A 20,018-nucleotide genomic window follows, 5' to 3' on the forward strand; every position below is an offset into this window, starting at 1 on the left:
CCGCCGTCGCCGCCAACCGTGTGCCCGTCCCCCCCCTACCCCGCCCCGGTCCCTCAGCTTGCCTCGCCTTTCCCCCCGTCCTCCCTTCCTATCTGTCTCTCTCCTCACCCCCCGCCCGCTCTGGGTCAGGCTGTCAAGGCAAGGGCGCCCACCTCAGACCCACCCAGGGAGGCAGTGGGGGTTGAGGAGTGGGTGGGAAGCGAACTGAAGCTGGCTGACTTGGCTCGCTAGCGTTGCTGCCTGCTGTCCCCCTTCACCGCCACCTTCCGCGTTCCCTTCTTTTATCTCTTTTCTATCACCTTCCATAGCCTCTCTCTCCTTTCTTGGCACCTGCCACATTCTCTCTCTCTCTCTCTTCATTCGGCCTCCCTTATTCTCTCTTCTCGCTCTCTACCACGTTCTCTTTCTCCCTATCTCCCAGCTTTTGCAGTCCTTACTCCGGCATCTTTTAATTATCTGTTTGATAAATAAGTTCCACCCCCCCCACACACACCTTTCAGTTCAGTTCCTCCTTTAGCTTTTCCGGTCAACACCCATTGACATTTTTCTCTCTTCAAGAAACTCGTATTTTCTTTTACATTAGTTGCTCCGTCTCTCTCCCTGTTTCTCTCATCATCCTTCATCTCAGCTTTTATAATCTTTTTAATTTAAGGGGGGGAACCCTTCACTTTGACACATTCATTCTTTATTTTGCTTCTTTATTATTTCTTAACTTTTTATTGATCTTTCCTTTTTTAAAAATAAAAATACATCCCTAAGCACTTTCCCCACTTTTTAAAGGGCTCTCGCCACATTTATACGTTTGCTTCCTATAGTCTGTTTTTGTTTCTCTCTATAAATAGCCAGTTTAGATTATTTTATCCTCATTCACATTTTAATGCTTTCTTCTCCCTAACATTTCCTTGCCCCCCTTGTACTTTTTCTTGCCTGTTTTTGCATCCTCTTGTATTTTCCATCTCCCATCCTTACAGGAAAAGCATCCATTTCTTTCTTTTACTGCGACGTGTTTGGATTCTCTCATCTCTTATTTGTGGCTTGATCACACTTTTATTCTTTCCCCCATATTGAAGCATCATTTGCTCCAGCCCTGTTTTTATTCTTTCTCCATGTTCTTTCTCCTAATTTCCATATTCTTCTCCCTTAACTGCATTTTTTTTAGCCTTCCCAGACTTTTTCTCCTTTAAACTACTTTTTCCTACCCCATTCTTCTCTTGGTTATCTTCTTTCATTCTTCTTTTGTTTTTGTTTTTTTCCCTTCCAAAAGTTCTTGAAACCTTTTATTCCTTGTCCTTGATAACTTCTGTTACCTGACTTTTTTGCTTTCCGCACATCATTTTTAAGTCTCTTCTGTGAGCTTCATTTGTTCTTTATTCACTCCCCCTCCCTGCCTCATTTTGAATATCGTTCACTGACTCTTCCTCCCACTTCCATTCCATCTTTTTCATCCCCTTTTCAATTTTTGGACTTATTTTCATTTCCCATTTATACAGCCTTCCTTGATTTATATAGCCACTTTCCTTCCCCTTATAGTGGAAGTTGCTCATATCCACGTTTAATATTAAAGGTGGATGGATATATACACAGAACAGAGAGTAGAGTTGTAGAAGGCCTTGAAGACCTTCCTACACATTTTGAAGAGATAAATGAAAAGGATGTGGGAATGGAAGGGGTGGGCTTGTCAGTACTCCTAACATTTTCTAGGGGGGTGAAGTTTCATCCTTTTTCTGGGGGGGAAGGGGACTGACAAATTTCAAGACTGGCACAGAGGAAACATAAGAAGGATGGCGTTCTAGTACCAACTACACTGGCCATCTTGGGGGGTAGGGGGTTTATTGCATGCTCACATGCGCACTCCATTTTTCTTGACTTGATGAAGACATAAAGGCCTGTTGAGCTCCATGTTTTTGAAGGTGGGCAACTTGCTTGTGGTAGTGTAGCAAACTTCATTTTTTTTGTGGCCAAATGACAGCTTGACCCAGTTGTTATCCAACAAGAGGGCATCACCTTGAATGTCTCTTTGTAGTGCCACAGCCAGCGCAAAAATGATGGCGGCTTACAATGGCGGTACATCTGCAGCAGCAGCAGGTCACCACCATCACCACCACCACCACCTTCCTCATCTCCCCCCTCCTCATCTCCATCACCACCACCACTCTCAGCACCACTTGCACCCAGGCTCTGCGGCTGCAGTACATCCCGTACAGCAACATGCTTCTTCGGCTGCTGCTGCAGCCGCAGCTGCGGCCGCTGCGGCCATGTTAAACCCAGGGCAGCAGCAGCCATATTTTCCATCACCGGCACCAGGTCAAGCCCCTGGACCAGCAGCAGCAGCCCCAGCTCAGGTACAAGCTGCAGCAGCTGCTGCAGTCAAAGCGCACCATCATCAGCACTCGCATCATCCACAACAGCAACTGGATATTGAACCAGACAGGCCTATTGGATATGGAGCCTTTGGTGTAGTTTGGTGAGTATGGGGAGCAAACAGCTCTTGCACTCTGGTGGCTTCCAAGCCACAGCATATTCCTGTTGCCATTTGAACCTGAATGCCAACACGCTACTTTTCAACAGGTGCCTGTTCAAGTCTGTAGCAGATGGTGTCCACCCCCACCAGAAAAAGGGAGATTAGAAAGTGCATTAGAAATGTATGAGCTGGGGAGCTTCAACTTGTATGTGTGTTTAGTGGCACATAGTTAACACGAATGAAGTGTTTCTGTTATTGTGGCAGGTATCAAAACAAAATGTTGCTACCTTTTTGCTGTAATGATTGTCATCAGGTTGTCACTTGTGTACCTGGAAAAAATGGATCAGTTCCTGGAGAAATAGTAAGGTGAATTTGCACATCTGTATTTCATAACTTTAATTCATTTGGATTTCTTGGATTTTTACCATTTAGGGGCTTGTCTACATTTCCAAACTTTATTCCCCACGCCTTCTCTCCTATTGGAGGGCAAAACTTTATTTTAAAAAGTGGAAGCTGGCATTCTTGGTACTTGCAGGCCCTTACCTACTCCTGTGCAGTAGTTGGGTTGCTCTTGCTTCTTCTATAGCTGCAGCTCAACAGTGCAATTCTATGCAAGTCAGTACCATTGCATTCAGTGGGACTTATTTGCAGCCCCAGGTGAGTGAGTGTAAAATTGCAACCTCAATTGGCTTGGATTATGTCCGACATCATTGCCTTGAGACAAATACAACCTGCTTAGATTTTCCAAAACATTCTGCTGCTACTGCCGAAGCAATTATTATGTGTTTTAGAGGTCAGTAGCTTGGGTTGCATCAGAATGCCATTTTTTATAGTAATAGAATTTCATTCATGTGTGTCTTAAATGCAAATGGAGAAAAGTTGGTTTCTGAATCCAGTGACTGGAGTTGGAAGCAATTTCTTTTGGACTTTTGGTTTTGGCAGGTGACTAGAGTCTGCATTTCCCCTGCAGTATCACACAATGTATTTCCTAAAAGTTATCTTAGGACATTGCACTTCATTCAGATTCCCCCCCCCCCCATCTTGCTTTGCTTTGGCATGGGCCGTCACAGCTACAAAACCCTAGGAGCCTTGTGTAGGAAACAAAATGTTTTAATGACTCTCTGCTTGGCCTTGTTTAAGAATGGCTTTAAAAGAGGAAAATTATCCCTGTCTTGGTATCGAAGCAGAGCGTGAACCAAAAATCTATGTAGACATTTATAAAATGGATTTGGATTGTATTTGTAACTTTTCTTGCATTGAGCTAAACAGTCATGTGGCCCATTGAATGTAAGAGGCACAAAATGTATAAGGGGAGAGATTTTCAGTTGCGCAGGAAATTGATCCAATAAAAAGCTACCCCCTATTTGTATTGTATTCTTACCACCAGGATAACAATTCTTGAATCAGCAAAAAATCTTCTTTTGTACTTTAAGGAATGCTTTGCTTGCCTCAGCTGTCATGCTGTAGTTTTCACTTAGCTGAACTAAAATCATTGCATGTATTAATGCTATGATTCACTGGATTAATATGTGCTGTAATAGAGTGCTGTGGAGTAGAGTGGTTTTGACAGCTAAGGCACAGTTGGATTTAGACTGGTAACTGATAGTATCATACAAATGTATTGCTTAAACAGGTTTCAGCATAGAAGTGTTACTTAAGCAGGGAACGGCTAAGGGTCTAAGATGAATCTTTTTGTAATTAGTGAATGCTTCCAAGTTAATGATTTGATTTCTGTGTTTCTCATACCAATTCTGGTATAAGTGTGGTGAGAGCCAGTGTGGTGTAGTGGTTCAGAGCGGTGGACTCGTAATCTGGTGAACTGGGTTCGATTCCCCGCTCCTCCACATGCAGCTGCTGGGTGACCTTGGGCTGGTCACACTTCTCTGAAGTTTCTCAGCCCCACTTACCTCACAGAGTGTTTGTTGTGGGGGAGGAAGGGAAAGGAGAATGTTAGCCACTTTGAGACTCCTTAGGGTAGTGATAAAGCGGGATATCAAATCCAAACTCTTCTTCCTCTTCTTCTTCTTCTTCTTCTTCTTCTTCTTCTTCTGGAATTAAAAATTAAGATTTATAGCTGTCTATCCTCTTCTTGGATTATACTTTACTGCAGACTATTTAATAAATGCTGTGAATGAGAATCTTAACAGTGAATCCTAGGGATGTCTAGTTGGAAGTAGCTCTCATTGAATTTAGTAAGACTTACTACCTGTGAATTGCATTTTTGCAGTTCTAGTTATATGCTATTTATTGAAAAATATGATTGCATTATTTTTAGTGTAGATGCTTTGGGCAGGATCAAAATCTAGAATAATTGGCAAGGAGTGTGTTCAGGTTGACAGCAACAGAAATAAAACATTTTCAAATTGAGTAGCTTTTCTTATAAGAGAGAATGATATAAAAATTACAGCAGCTCATTCATAGCATAATTCTAAGAAAGAAGTACCGAGTTGAATGGGACTTTATATCTATTTAGGTTGCAGCCTTAGTTACACTTTCAGTCAGCACTTGGTTAAGGTAAAGTAGTTGATGGAGGAGTGGAAGCCCATAAAAGATGTTTTGGTTGCTTTTTTAAAAATGCAGTGAGTTTTCTTAAATGCAAAGTTAACACCACCAGTTTTTCAAATAAGTTATAAAAGGCCCTCATTATCTTACTGCGCATCTTTTCAGAGGCACAACACATGCTAAATTTTGTAGTGTATGTGGCTAGAAACTTGTAACTGAAATGCTGTTTGAGTGATAATTCTGAACTCTGTCATTTAAATTAGATCTGAACACTGAAAGTTCAGCTGCAAATGTGTGTTTGAGAGTAGTGTAAAGTTGGCTTGTTCATGTAAGCAAACAATTTTTGATGCTGGAAATTTCTGATCCAGTGTAGCCCACCCATGTAGAATGATGCTTAAAAGGATATAACTGGTGAATCTGTCTGTTGCAGAATGTTATTTTTTAAGTGTAGAATTGTGGTACAGTGGTATCTCGGGTTACATACGCTTCAGGTTACAGACTCCGCTAACCCAGAAATAGTGCTTCAGGTTAAGTACTTTGCTTCAGGATGAGAACAGAAATTGTGCTCCGGTGGTGCGGCAGTAGGAGGAGGCCCCATTTGCTAAAGTGGTGCTTCAGGTTAAGAACAGTTTCAGGTTAAGTACGGACCTCTGGAACGAATTAAGTACTTAACCCGAGGTACCACTGTAATTCTAAGCCAAATGAAGGGGTGCCAATTTATGCAGATACTTGGTCCATGCTGAATGCTTACTGTCTTATTAAGGAGTTTTGGAATGCACAATATGATGCAAATTGTCTTTTTTCTCTGTTTCTTCCATTTTGCTACCAAGTGGGGGAAGTGGGAATGTGGAAAATTAAATGAGAGGCTTGAGGGAATGTTCTTCCCCATTGAGCGATTTTAGGATAATGTTGAACCCAATTATTTAGAATGTGGTCTGAGTGCTGGTATCCCCATTGTAGCCTTTTAGGTTGTAGTTGAAATGGCTGGTGTTCATAGCCTCTTTGATGCAGGCTGACTTCTGTTTTTCCAGTTCACTGATATAGTTCATCAGCCATAAGCTGTTAAAACATGATGTCTTGGCAGACTTTCATACATAGTCTGCTGTTACTGTTGATTGTTCATGTGCCCCATTGTGTTCTCTTGCTCTTTTTGCTTGGCTTTGCAGGATAAGTTGGCTATCATTGACAAATATCACCTCCCTTTTGGCTACATGTGGATTTTGAGGCAATGGTAATTCAGTTGTTTAGGCAGTAAGAGAATCCCAGTGGATTTAACAGCATTATAAACTAGTCTCTTACATTTTGTGTGGTTCCGAATAAACTGACAACAAGTAAGCATGGGTTGGGTTCATTTACTAGCCACTGAATTTATAAAAGCTTGGTGAAAAGTGGGGAACTTTAATAATGTAACAGCAAGAATTTAACAGTGCTGTAACTAAGGTCTCCACTGAATTGACAGACTTGAGTCCATTGTTTAATTGGCTCAGAATCCTCAATCTCAGTTGCTTGCTGAAAGTGAGGCAGAGAGTTCATGTTTGTGTCTTTAAAAAGTGTTATTGGTAGCTTTCCCTGAATGCCATGTTACTGTAAATCCTGACTCTTAACCAAAGCAGTCTAGTGTTGATAGCTAGACTGTGGAGAGCTTTTGAAAAACATATTCTCCAAAGTATTCCCATTTAAACGAGGAGTCCTCCAGAGATTGGGGGAGGGGGAATGCTAATGGTTCTTGTGAAACTCTCCCACAGACCTGCTTTAGTGATGTCACTGGTGGGCTGATGAAGAACCAGTGTTTGTTTTAGGGAGTCTTGTTGTTTCAGAAGGTGAGTTGTTCTCTGTTGGGAACAGAAAACAGGTACCAATCCGGTGGGAAGGTAAACGGCGTTTCCGTGCGCTGCTCTGGTTCTCCAGAAGCGGCTTAGTCATGTTGGCCACATGACCCGGAAGCTGTACGCCGGCTCCCTTGGCCAATAAAGCAAGATGAGCGCCGCAACCCCAGTGTCGGCCACGACTGGACCTAATGGTCAGGGGTCCCTTTGCCTTTACCTTTATGACACAGTGGGCTGTACTCAAAGTTAGTCCTACTCAGTGTGGACCCACTGAAATTATTGGACACGCCTAATTTATACTTATTAGTTTCAATGCTTTTCTCCAAGTACAAGTTAGTTGGATAGCGCCCAGTATTCTGTGGAGAGTAATAGTAACATATCCTTAGTCAAACCATGAAGTACAAGCTCTGTAGCACATAAAGTTCCTTTCAGTACAGAGCTCCCTGTAGAGAATTGCCCTCTGATCTGGCACTTTAAAAGTCAGTATGGTTTAAAAATGCTGAATAATGACATTTCTAGCCAAGACATGTCAGTTCAGGATTCTGGGTAAACTTCTAATTGATTAAGTTGCAAAATGAAAGCATGGTGGTCATATTGCAGTATGGGAAGATTCCACGGTAGGTCAGGAATTTAAAAACTAGCTGAAGTTTGATTTAATTTAAGCACCTAGCAAACTGCCTTATATTAGGCCAGGCTATGTCCATCTAGCTGAATTTTGTCTTCTCTGACTAGTAGTGACTTTCCAGGATTGCAGGCAGGTCTTTTCTGTTACTTGCTACCTGATCCTTTTAACTTGACATGCTGGGTATCGAATTTGAGATCTTTCGCATGTAAAGTGTGTGTGCTCTACTACTCATCTACGGTCTCCTCCCTAATATTGTTTGCAAAAATATGCTTGAGTAAGGGCAGATTATCAGATTTCATGGGTGTTAGTCAATATGTAAATAGTCTTTGAGAGGTAGATTGGTGAAGAGTAGCTCCCCTTGCCTTTCAAGTATCTGCTAAACATATTTTTTGAATTAATTTAAGTAGCTTTGGGTGCTTGCAGAAAAGTTGCTCAGCATTACACACCTTTTAAAATATTATTATTACATGGACTTGGATTACAAATAATAATAATATCCTAGCTTGATTTAGGTTTTTTAAATTGTTTTTATTAAAGGTTTTCTTGGTTTACAGAAATGCATACATTGTCTCCACTTTCAGATTATAATTGCTTTAGTTTTACAGAAGAGCCAGTTGCAGCAAAGGAAAATGTAGCTATCCCAGAGTTCTTTTTCTTTTCTCAGCATATCTTTTTTCTACCTTTACTGGAACCAAATACCTCCTATGGAACTTTTGAGAACTCATCCTTTCTATGGGTAGAAGTCCCCTCAGGATGATGGGAAAGGGCAACTGAACAGTGGGGTGAGAACATTCCCAGCATGGTATTCCTTCTAAGTGTCATCAAGTCAGCTAGCTGTCTGTGGGAAGAACTGTGCCTGAAGCAGCATTGATTCTCAGACCTGAACATTCACTGCCCTCAGTTTAGTCCAGGGGAGTCTTTCCTGGGAGGGCTTGGTCTTTCTTTTGCTACTACTGTTGAAGCAGTGCTTCCTAATGGACAGCATGCACATGTTGAGAGAATATGTTGGTTCCTTCTAGGGTGCAAGATCTACCTGTGGAGTGAAAATGGCCATTGTTCTTTGTGGGTGCACAGAGAGCTGTATCAAGTATTAGTCATACTCGGCGTAGACCCATTACGAATAATGGCAGTGACTAATTTGGGTCCATTTGTTTTACTCTGAGTAAAACTTACTTGGCCACAACTCATTTATGTGGTCCAGAGCAAGGTTGTTGAACAGCTAAGATTAGCTACACTTGACCCTGCTCTTGATTTTCACCACAGCCAGATTATTTAACAGCATAACAAGCCTCTGGCCTAGAGCCTTTGATTTTCAAAATATGGGGGTGGCTTTGATGACAGTGCCTACACTGCAGGGAAGAAAGTTGATAACATGAGTTATGTACGTGTTTTTATTTGTAGAATGTAAAAAACAAAACAAAAAGGACACCCGTATTAAGGAGGTCTCCGAGGCTCCTAGAAACATTCAGATCTGGGTTATGTAGGGTGGAAGTTTGAGAACTGCTGTCCATAGCTTAAGCCGCGGTTTTCTGTCTCTTGAACCCAGTAGGCTTTGAGTGAAGCGGCAGCATGTTGATCTTGCCTTCTTTTCTCTCAGCTGTCAGAGGCCTTGCAGAAAGATACAGAAAATCTCATTGAACTGGAATGTCTGAGAGTTACAAAGTTTGCCCCACTTGCTGGGAACTAGAATTATGCAGTTTGTTCCATTGTAGTAATAGTAATTCTAGCTATAAAATCCCAGTGCTAGCTTATTAAAGTACAGAAGCTCTATAGTTCAATGATTAGAGGGCTGCCTTGTTTAAAGCTTTAACAGTAGGTTTGCCAGGCATGCAATTCCCAATCACCCCCATAAAATTGATCTATTTTATACAAAGTAGTTTTACACTTAGCATGCGGTACTAGGAAGAAATAGGCTTGGGGAAGATAGGGTGTTTGTGGCAGCAAGACTGTAGGCAGCAAAGAGGTGCGGTGTTGGGGAAGAACTTAACTATAAACATGTCCCTTTGATTTCTTAGTGAGGATAAGGCTGGCTACTACAACTGGGAACTGAGCAACAAAATGATCAGTTTCAAAGCTTCTCATGAAGACTACAGTAACTATTTAAAAAGCAAAGAAGTCAAATCCAAAAAGGCTACATTAATAATTCTTGATTTGCAAGCAGGCTCTCAGACTGGTTTTTGTTCAGGTTTAGCTTGTGCTACTATTTTGTTTCAGATGACCAAAAATATTGCATATATGCTCAAATTGGTTATTTCTCCTTGGGGCATTTCTTGAAGTTGTAACATGCAATTTCATATTGAATGTTTGGGAAATGTTCTCCCTGTTGCAGATTACCTGATTTTTAGATCTATTTTCTAACATGGTAAGAAGGGAATGACAAAACTGTCACTAAAGGTAGAGCACAGTTACTGGTTTGCTCATTGGTGACAGTTTTATTCAAAGCAGTTTTGAAATAGAACAGTGAACAAGCTCTTAATTTATAGTTTCTTCTTGCTGTGGAAAATAATGATTTGATAGTGTTGTGAATTCTGTGTTGGGGAAAGATAAATTCTGTGCTATTGGTACAGAATTGGCATCTGAGACGATTTTGTATCCCCCCCCCCCGCACAATTCTTTCTCCATTTTTCCAGCTGTTAACTGTAAAATTTAAATAATGGGTAGAAGCTTGTGTGTTTGTGTTCTATACCAATAGTTTAAGATCTTTCTTTTTTTATCATTACAGATAATATAGGAATGTTGTCAGAATGAAGAAATTTAAAATTAGAGCAAAGCAGAAAATTTGGAAGAAAAAAAAAGTTTTATAGCACCCAAAGGAATGATATAGCTATCAGAATGTAACGGGACTTCTAATAAATAAATTATGCTCCTGTTACAGTCTTGCGTTTCTGTGGTATTATGGAAAATCCAGCCTTCTGTTTTCAGTCAGATAAGTAGAAAGATAACGAATGACCTGGAAGAAGATAAAACGGAAAGCAAAAGTGAGCAAGGAGAAGATATTTGGGTGTACATTTTTGTAAGCAAATTGGGCAAGAAATCGGAATATCAAGTCAAACCTTGTGCTATAAAACAGCTGCTCTGGATCCCAGTTTATATCTGAGCCCAGTTAAAGGTGCTTATATTGGTGTTTAAAGCTTGTCTGAAAGACTGTCTGCATCCATATCCGCCTTCTCTGAAGTTGTTTTGTTTTGTGGGGTTCAGTTATTTGTTGAATTTATACTGTTCTGATCCATTTGGAATAGTTTTCCTTGTTTTATACTTGGAATGGTTTTATTTGTTTTTATAGTTGTACATTATATTGTTGTAACCTGCCTCTGGTGAAGGGCAGGTAAGAAAACTTATAAGAAAAAAGCCATAGCTATTTGATACAGTTTTGCATTAAAAAGCAGTGCAGATTTTCTGAAGCAATATTTCATCTGACAGCCCTACCAAGAACTTCGATACTTCAAGGTTGAAGACAGATCTTGCTGTGATGTCTTCATGAATTCCTATGTTTAGTATAGACGCTACTAAATTTGAGGTTAGCACAAGTAGGAACTATTTAAATGCCTGCAGAGAAACCCATGGAGTACTACTTTAAAACTAAATCGCTGTGTTGAATTTCTGTCTGTCTGTATGATGGTGTAGCAAGTACTTTTGTCTGGCACATCTAGTGCAGATGAACAGGGATTTCCTGACTAACTGAGTCTGTCAGCTTGATCCTCTGTTGCTTGGAGGGAAACCATGGGAGTGCCTGAGGCAAATGGTGCAGCGCCTCAATGAGCACATGATAAAGCAGTGTATATATTGAACCTAATTCTGATGGCTGTGCTATTTAAGAATTATTCATGCCACATTCTTATGAGGCTGTCCTGGTATTCAAGGAATGCCCTGTTTAAATTCCTTGGGGGCTGTGACTTCCATCATCATCCTACAAGGATAGATCAGAATCCCATTTAACATAAATGTGACCTAATTGAAAAGCTGTGTTTGCCTGTTTGCAAGTTTTTACATAATGAACATTGGAAGCCTGTTTCAGGTACAGAAATTCAGTGTCCCCCACCAGCCTTGCTGAATAAATCAGGTATATAATACCTTTAAGTATACGAATGCAAACTGGGAAGGTATTCATTGCATGCCTTAATCCTAGAAAGAATCATTTCTGGGTTGGGGACACTGCAGCTTCTTAGACAATGGCATCAGTTGTTTGAGTCACGAACCAGTTTCAAACAACATTCATGCAAAAGGCTGAATAAGGAGCAGCATGATTTCTAGAGTCTCTCATAGCAGATGCTTAGTTTCATCGTACTCAGAGTAGACTTAAAGAAATTAATGAACTCGGCCATACCTATTAATTTCAGTGGGTTTGCTCTGAGTAGGGTTTACACTGTATACAACACACTGTACTTCTGCTGCCCTGATTAATAGCAAACTGGCCTAAACATTCAGAAGACGAATGCTGAAATATTTGGGTTTTTATGAACAAAGACTAGTATATTAATTTAAGTTACTTTATGTTACAAGCCCTTGCTGCCTACTGTCAAGTCATACAATGAAGTGTTGATCTGTTAAACTGCAAGCATGTTATTCTAATTGCAAACTTTGAGAATGGAGAAACGTGGAAGGCCTCATTTGTTTCTTCATTTCTCTCACCCCCCACCCCCCAAAATTCTTTCCAGGGGTTGTAGACAAGTCTCTTTTGATGAGTCAGTGTTCGGGGGAAAATGTCCAGGTCAGTCTTATGACTAACCTGATTGTTTTGTTCTAGTACATCGTTTTCAGGTCTTGATATTGTTTGTGTCTGGGTAATTGTATGTTGGCAGTACACACAGAAGTGAGACAGAATCCAATATTTGTTTCAGTTCTTCTGCAAATGTTATAGCTGAACAGCTTGTAACTATATTGGGAACCAAAATTAGTTTTTCATGAGGTATTTATATTTCAAATGTGATTTCCCCCTCCCTTTTGAGTTCATTCTTGTGCATTCTGTCCCCCTCCCCACAACACGTATACTGATTGAAGTATTTAAATGTGCCCCATTCCCTCCTTGTGAAAACATTTGGATAAAATGTATGGCTATAGGTAAAGTTTTATAGAGTCCCTGGTCAACAAGTGACTTTAGGTGGTTTCTTTTAGGAGGGAAAGAAGACAGTGGGCCTGCATGCACTGCACTGCACCATACCTCAAAGTAGCTCCCATTGCCACTAGCACTAAATTTGCTACACAGCTCTCAGAGTTAGCAACTAGCACTTGCTGATCCCCTTTTTCATGACCCAGTGACTAATATAGTTTCGAGCAGAGTGCTGTGGGCAGCAGGTGCTGCATGACTGTGGACAACTCCCACAATGTTGGTTTTTATGTGTTGGGATTGGGGTGATCTAGGGTTAGAAACGGGGGTAGAAAAGCTAGGAGCCAAATGACTTCTGGGACCTGGGTTGTGGGCACCAAAACAGAATGTCTAGTCGCCACTGGGGAGGGGGGTCGGCAACCCTATATTCTTTATTGTTAAACTCCTTAACATATTGTCTATCCCTAACATATACTTCAAGGCTTCAAATCACATACATTTCAGTGATCCTTGAGTGTCAGTCAGGTGCAAAAAATGGCACCCAGACTTTTTGAGGTCCTCACAAATGGATAAACTTTAGATGCAAAATTCGCCTGGCGCTCTGCTAATTTCGAACCTTAGGATGATCTTGCTTTATAGCTGTATCACAAATGCGCTAAGCAGCCCAGCCAGAATGTCTTAGCTCTCAAGTTCAGGTGTGAGGAATGCAAAAAGAATTTTGGACTATTACAGTTTCTTTAAATGTCCTTTCCCCTGCCCAAGGTTGAACCGTGTTCAGTTCCAGTATCATGGCCTAGTCCTGAATCTAAAAAGACAACGATAACTTGCAGAGGCTTCCATTGAGTATCAACATGGAATCCTATTAGAAGGTCTCTGTATTTACTACACATCTGTAGTAGTTACTCAGCATCTCTTCTGTTTTCAAATAAAATCAGTGATCCCCTAGCTTTACTTTGAACAGGGGCAGGGAACTTTAGGCCTGGGAACCAAATGCGGCCCTTGGGACCCTTCCTAGGCCATTCCCCTTCTCCATGCCATGCTTCTATTCTACGCCATTTTGGCCTGGCTCTCTGGCTTGGAACAAGAAAGGACAGTAACTTACCTTGCTGGGAGTGGGGGAGATGGGGACCTAAGATATTTGCACTGATTTTTTCTTAATGTGGATTACTCCTGTTTAATAATATTAAACCCTTTCTTAAATGTTTCATTCTTGGTCCGGGCGACCTTAAATGAATGCTTTGCCAACAATAATTCACAACGCAGTTCTACTCATGTCTATTAAGAAGTAAGTTCTGTTAAATTCAATGGGGCTTACTTCCAGGTAAGTGATGTCGGGATTGCAACCCTTAGTCACTTTATTTTGTGGCATTTTATTGCACAATGATCTTATAAAATGAAATGTTCAAATTAAACTAATGGGCACCTTTAGAATTAGAAATGATTAACTGAGCCCTCCTGTAGCATAATGGGTCAGTGTTTCTGGCTGTTAACCAGGAGGTTGTTGGTTCGAGCCCACCCAGGGGGTTGGACTTGATGACTCTCAGGGTCCCTTCCAACTCTACAATTCTATGATTCTGTCAGTAAAGATTGTATGTTGGGGGGGTGCAGTTTTGCAGCACCCTGGTAGATTTTACTTTCCCCGTCTAACCTACCTGAGGCTGAAATTGTGAGGAAGAGTTTGCTTAAAGGATTAGTCTGGGTACACATAAGGCAAGAAAATCAATTGGAAGAACTCTTGATTCTAATTTAAAACTCCATAGTACATGGAAGAACAAATATAGTAAATATCAGGCTGTGACATGAGTAAGTCACTTTAAGCTAGTGGTGTGTGTATGTATCATCTAGTTCTTGTACTCAGTAATTCCATTGTTAAGCTCATTTTCCATAAATACACCATTGTGTAAGCATAATCCACACTTGAATATTTATTACTGAAGACAATGTCTCATCCAGAGATATGAATGCCACATTATTTTGGATTGTTTAAAAGTACTTATTAGGCTACACATTCAGTTTGCAAATTATGATTAAGGCTGGCCTTATGATGTTAACATTTCTTCTGAAATTTATTGGAAAAGTGTTCAGTTGCTTGTGAGGAACATGATTAAATGTAGCTCCTCACTTATTTAGTCTGTAAGCTATGTACTGTGACCTGGTAGGTACTTGACAAATCCTATTGTTTTTATAGTCCCTGGCAGCAAAAGCTAGACTTTGACTGAGCCTCTGGTAGACCACCATACATGGCTCTTGTGCTGCATTTGACTTGCTTGGTCACAAGTTATGAGTGCTGAAAGTGTAGGGAAAGTTATTAGAAACCCTGTAAATTTGTTTCTGAAGTGATTTAGTTTTTCCAGATTTTTTTTTAACTAGGCTAATTTGCATAGGAACAGTTCACACTAGAGAGTGATCTAATTTGGAATATTTATTTGACTTGAATATGTATTTAGTAAACAATGCTAAAAATGTGGAAACTGCAATTGTATTTTCAGTTGACGCTTGTCATTAACTGATGGACTTAAGAAATGGAAAATTTTCTGTGGAGAAATAAAAGAATGGATAATTTTCCATTTTGGAAAACATTCCTCTCCACATTACTGAGTTGTTGACACCTCTTGTAATATCCAAAGTAGTGTGGAGTGGTGTTAATTCAAGTGCAGCATCAAGTGCCTGGACACTGGGGGACTGCCTTACCCAAGCTAACTTATTGGGTCTTCATGGCTGAACTGGGCATTTCTCTGCTAGACTAGAGGCAAGGACATGTTAGAGTTTACCATATATATAACAATTTTATCTCTTGTCAGTAAAGAATGGTGCCTAAAATAGCATATTAATGGCTGTAGACTTCCCTATTCATTGGGTAGGCCTTGCACCGCTTAATTTTATCTGCTATTGCACCCCATCTTGTCCTTGTGTTGTGAATGTGAATTTACTGTTCTGATTGTTCAGTTCTTCGAGGTCTCCTCTTGTAAAAAGGTTGTAGCTTGCTGCTTTGGACGGGTTGTTCGCCTTTCTTGTGTGCTGAAGTGGCAATTAGATTCAATTTTGTGAAGTAGGTCCCCTGAGCTGAGGTACTTGCACTATAAACACAAGCTATTTATGTCAAGCAGGGTGAATTCACACAAAGAGTAGATGTCTGTGGCTAACATTCATAAAAATATATAACTTAAGCTCTAGCAAGCAGCAAGAATAAATTACAAGGAAAAGGTTGTAAAAGCGACTGAGTAATGGAGATGACTACCCACTGCTTTCCACTGTGGTATTGGGCTTATAATGGCTGAATTTTGCAAACTGTGCTTTTAAAAAGGAGAATGAAATCAAAATTTGTCAAGAGCAAGTTTAGGTGTCCCAGGAGAAATATGTTTGTCTGCTAACAGCAACCACTTTGTGTTGGGTTTCCCTAAGAGGAAAACCCTCACAGAGGACTGGGAAGAAGTTCCAGCAGATCAGAAAGCTGGACAGGATAGAGGTAAGTGGGCTAAGTACATAGTAGGAAATGAAAGGAGAGAAATGTGGGAGAAAGTTCAGTAAACAATATAAATTGGTGGGAGGAAGGGGCCTGAGGGAACAGAGAACTGAGTCAAATGGAGAGGCTTGCAGCAGGGCAACATTTTAAAAATCTGGAGGAGGGTGTGCTCAGTAGGCTGATCAAGAGACAAGGAGTTAAAATGCGACCAAGTAGACCTTTGCTTTTAGCAACCAAAACCTGAGAAAATAATGGGTAGAGGAGGCATGAAGTTGAAAGAAGTTAGAGACCAAAGAGGCTATATGCAGAAAGAAAGCAGATGGGCAAGGGGGCATTTGGAGAACTGCACCAAGGGGGCATAGGGTTTCTAGAGTTTAGATCCCCTGGACCTGGAGTATTCTGCCAGAAGTGACTTCTGTTGATACTGCAGCATTGTGACCCTGGCAACCCTAAGGGAACAGCAAGGACCAAAAGCCCCTCACAAAACTGTGGATGATGCTGAATTTCCTATATTGATTTGAACTAACAAGCCAGTACTTTGGCTGAAGGCTTCTAGTTGTTTGGAATTCTTCCCCTTGGGCTTGTTGTACTGATGCCCCTTAATTAATCACTAGCAAATGAATACCTTGCTTAGTTTTTTTGCTACTGTTCTCTGGGAATCTTATTTGTAAATGCAGCAGAGTCTTTAAGGTACCATGAAACTGAAAGATTTATTGTGGTATAAAAGTCCATGGCCCAAAACCATCTATTGAGATGACAGAGCAATTGCACTTTTATACTTTAAGAATCTGGATACTAATCGCTATAAAAGTAACATCGCTTTGCCATCTCATCCTTGGAAGACAGGTTCATGCTTTGTTTTACTTTAGAGGTCTAAATAACAGCGAACTGGTTTAAGTCCCTTATCTAATCATTACAATGGCTAAACTATGTCTGTGGTGAAATTTTTAGGATTGGTGCGCCCCTCAGTCTACCTACAGCTCATTTTGCCCCCTTTTTGGGGAAGGACAAGCTAAGCACCAGTCCATGCCATACATGCACACATGAATTGCTAATATCTTATGTTTGAGGCCCACAGAATGGCATCTATAGACACCCCAGGGGCCTTAGACACCTTCCTTGCTTCTTGCCAAAGTCCCTTGTCCCTTCTGAATTTTATTTTCCCCCTAAAGGACACCTGTCTATCTTGTGATGCATTATAATCATTGTATAACATGCTCTGGGAATCTGTCTTGACTGACAAAAGGGGGTGGGGGAGGAGGTTTGTACGTGGAACTTGTCTGAACTTGGTCTCCATGGTTACTGATTTTAGAGGATCTTCAAATGAAATGCAGCCACTGTGCAACTAAGGTCAAATATCTAAACAGCCAAATATTGTCACTGTTCAGGGAATAATGTGTAAGTCATATATATATTTCAGAAGAATGGAGGCAGGAACTCCCCAAATGCGCAGTGATAATGCTAAAATGTATGTTATACCGATGGTGATAACTTGGAAAACTGGCTACAGACATATCTTGTTAAGGAGTGAAAACCGAGGTGCTGATGGTGAATGGGTGTACATATGGTGCTATTGTTCTTTAGGTTTATTATCCATAGCAGTCAACTTTTCCCTTTTCTTGTGAGGAATCCTATTCGGAATAAGGGAATTTCCCTTTAAAAAAGGGAAACATTGACAGCTATATTATTATCGTGAGTGGTAGTATTAAATACCTTTGGATCATGGGAATGTTGTCCCATGTGCAACAGGAGTTAAAACTACTACTGACTGCACATCTGTGTATAACCTTTGATAGGACTAAAAGGGTGTGTGAAAGAGATATACCACATGTATTTAAATCCAGTTTAAATACTATTGCACAAATGTAAACATAGGTGCTGGAGATGGCATGAATCTCCTGCTTGGAGTTATATGTACCTGCTCCTTACTTGTTTTTTGAGCTGTTGCCCAATACTGTGTAAAAAATAAATTGTAATTGGTACTCAGTGGTGAAGCAACTAAACACAATTCTTAAGTCAGTAACTTGTGCTTTACCATCTCTGATTACTTAATAGTGAAAACATAGTCAATTCTTAGCCCTGTGGTATGTGTTACCTCACATTGCCAAATTTGGCATGTTAACACTTTATGCTTTTTGAAGTACAGTACCATCATCTCCCCACCCCACCCCCAGTATAGGGAGAGGGAGAAACCCCATGAGGACAGCCTAGATGCCACATTTCTTTCTGACAGAAATGACTCTTGGAAACAGATGTTCCAGTTTAAGAACTTGAAAATTGCCTGCTTTCCAAATTGCCGGTATGAAAGACACTTCAAAGGACTACCATTTAAATTACAAATGGCTCTAGAAATTCATAGTGCGTGACTTGTAGAGAAAGCAGATCATGTTAATGTGTTACATTTTAATATGGGAATCACTTACAAGTGTGTACCAGTGAGTGGAAAACTTTAATTAGGTGAATTGGCTGTTGGGATTGCCCTTCCAAACGTGGTGATGTTTACTCTCTGCTAGGAGAAGATCAATTCTTGAAAAATTTCTCAGGAGTGGAGCTCCCTATTAGCAGTGGCAAGAACACAGCTTCTTCTACACCGCCCACCCTAAGTGGCAGAAGCTGTGTTGGCAATTCTGCTGGCTACCATTCTGCAATCTCCACAGCGTCCTGGGCATTTTTGGGTGGTGAGTGGTAACCTCCACACACTATTAATAGTGTAGCATATTTGCAGAGATTCTTCAGTGTCCTTATTTTTGTAGGGTAATGAGAGAGTGCTCAAATTTTCTCACGTCTCAGCTCTAGTTTTTTTATAAATCTGGCATTGGTCATACTTCCAAGTTGATCTGTCCAACCATAAGACCTAGAAACTTGCTCTTTTATTTATTTATATGAAAGCTGATGTTCTTCCAAACTTCCTCCATGGCAAATACACAGCCCTGACATATGATGAAAAACCAGAAAGTCTTATTTGTATAATGAACTGCCCTCATTATTTCAACTATTAAAATCAACTGCTGGAATCTGTCATTATATTTAAGGCATAAATGCTCATATATCCTTTATTTTATCATTGCAGCTAAAAGGGCTCTCACTTGTTAAAAGTACTACGACTTACACTTGAAATGTCAAGCAGTAGGTCATGGCATCTCTCAAATCCATTCTGGAGACTCAAATCTCTGAAGGATTTGAACAGCAAGTTGCTTGGAGTTCTAATACAAATTGTAACTTCCACTGCTTCCAGGAAAGCAGTAGGGTCTGAACTTCAGGTTTGGGCTATTAAATTCCTGGATATGTAATTGTTGACATTTAATTCAGTGAAGCCCCAACTGTCTCCTAGAGGCTATTTTATCAGGTGAGGATAGCAACATGTTTCTGTTTTGCCTTCACTATGCCATCTTGTGTGGTACAGTGGCACCTCGGGTTGCGGATGTGATCTGTGAAGGAGGCACATTCGCAACCCACAGTGCCGCGTCTGCGCACGTGCGGGTTGCAATTCAGCGCTTCTGTACATGTGCAAAGCGTGATTTAGTGCTTCCACGCATGCCGAGTGCCGAAACCCAGAAGTAACCCATTCTGGTACTTCCGGGTTCGGCGCGGTGCGCAACCCAAAGATGCATAACCTGAAGCGTCTGTAACCTGAGGTACCACTGTACAGTCATACCTCAGGTTACAGACGCTTCAGGTTGTGTGTTTTCGGGTTACGGACGCACCAAAACCCGGAAGTACCAGAACGGGTTACTTCCGGGTTTCGGTGCTCGCGCATGCGCAGAAGCGCCAAATCAAAACCTGCGTGTGCGCAGATGCGGCGCTGCGGGTTGCAGATGCTGCAGATTGTGAATGTGCCTCCCGCGTGGATCACATTCACAACCTGAGCGTCCACTGTAGTATGCTTTAATCCCTTGGATATTGCAGTTGGATTAAATCCCTTGTTTTGGATGATGACTGTCATGCTAAAATGTTAAGCAACTGGTTTTGTAATTTAATAATGTGCCTGAAAATCCTATGTCAGCAAGTCTCAAAGTCCAGTTCCAAGTAACATTAGATTTTAAACTCTGTGATTAGAGCTTTGTTGTTCAGAATTCGTTACATTAAAAAAAAAGTTA

The 20,018-nt window shown here is 40.8% G+C and overlaps 1 protein-coding gene across 2 annotated transcripts in view; it reads left to right on the plus strand.

Annotated features, from left to right (window-relative positions):
* The first annotated feature begins 730 nt into the window (after positions 1-730).
* NLK (nemo like kinase) overlaps positions 731-20,018 on the plus strand; it is a 94,515-nt gene continuing 75,227 nt past the window's right edge. For both annotated transcript variants that reach the window (XM_053366253.1, XM_053366252.1), the window contains exon 1: positions 731-2,464. In XM_053366253.1, coding sequence (XP_053222228.1) covers positions 2,010-2,464 — 455 coding nt within the window. In that variant the 5' untranslated portion in view covers positions 731-2,009. The remainder of the gene's footprint in view (positions 2,465-20,018) is intronic.

Source organism: Podarcis raffonei, chromosome 15 (genome assembly GCF_027172205.1).
Source record: "Podarcis raffonei isolate rPodRaf1 chromosome 15, rPodRaf1.pri, whole genome shotgun sequence".
Lineage (NCBI taxonomy): Eukaryota > Metazoa > Chordata > Lepidosauria > Squamata > Lacertidae > Podarcis > Podarcis raffonei.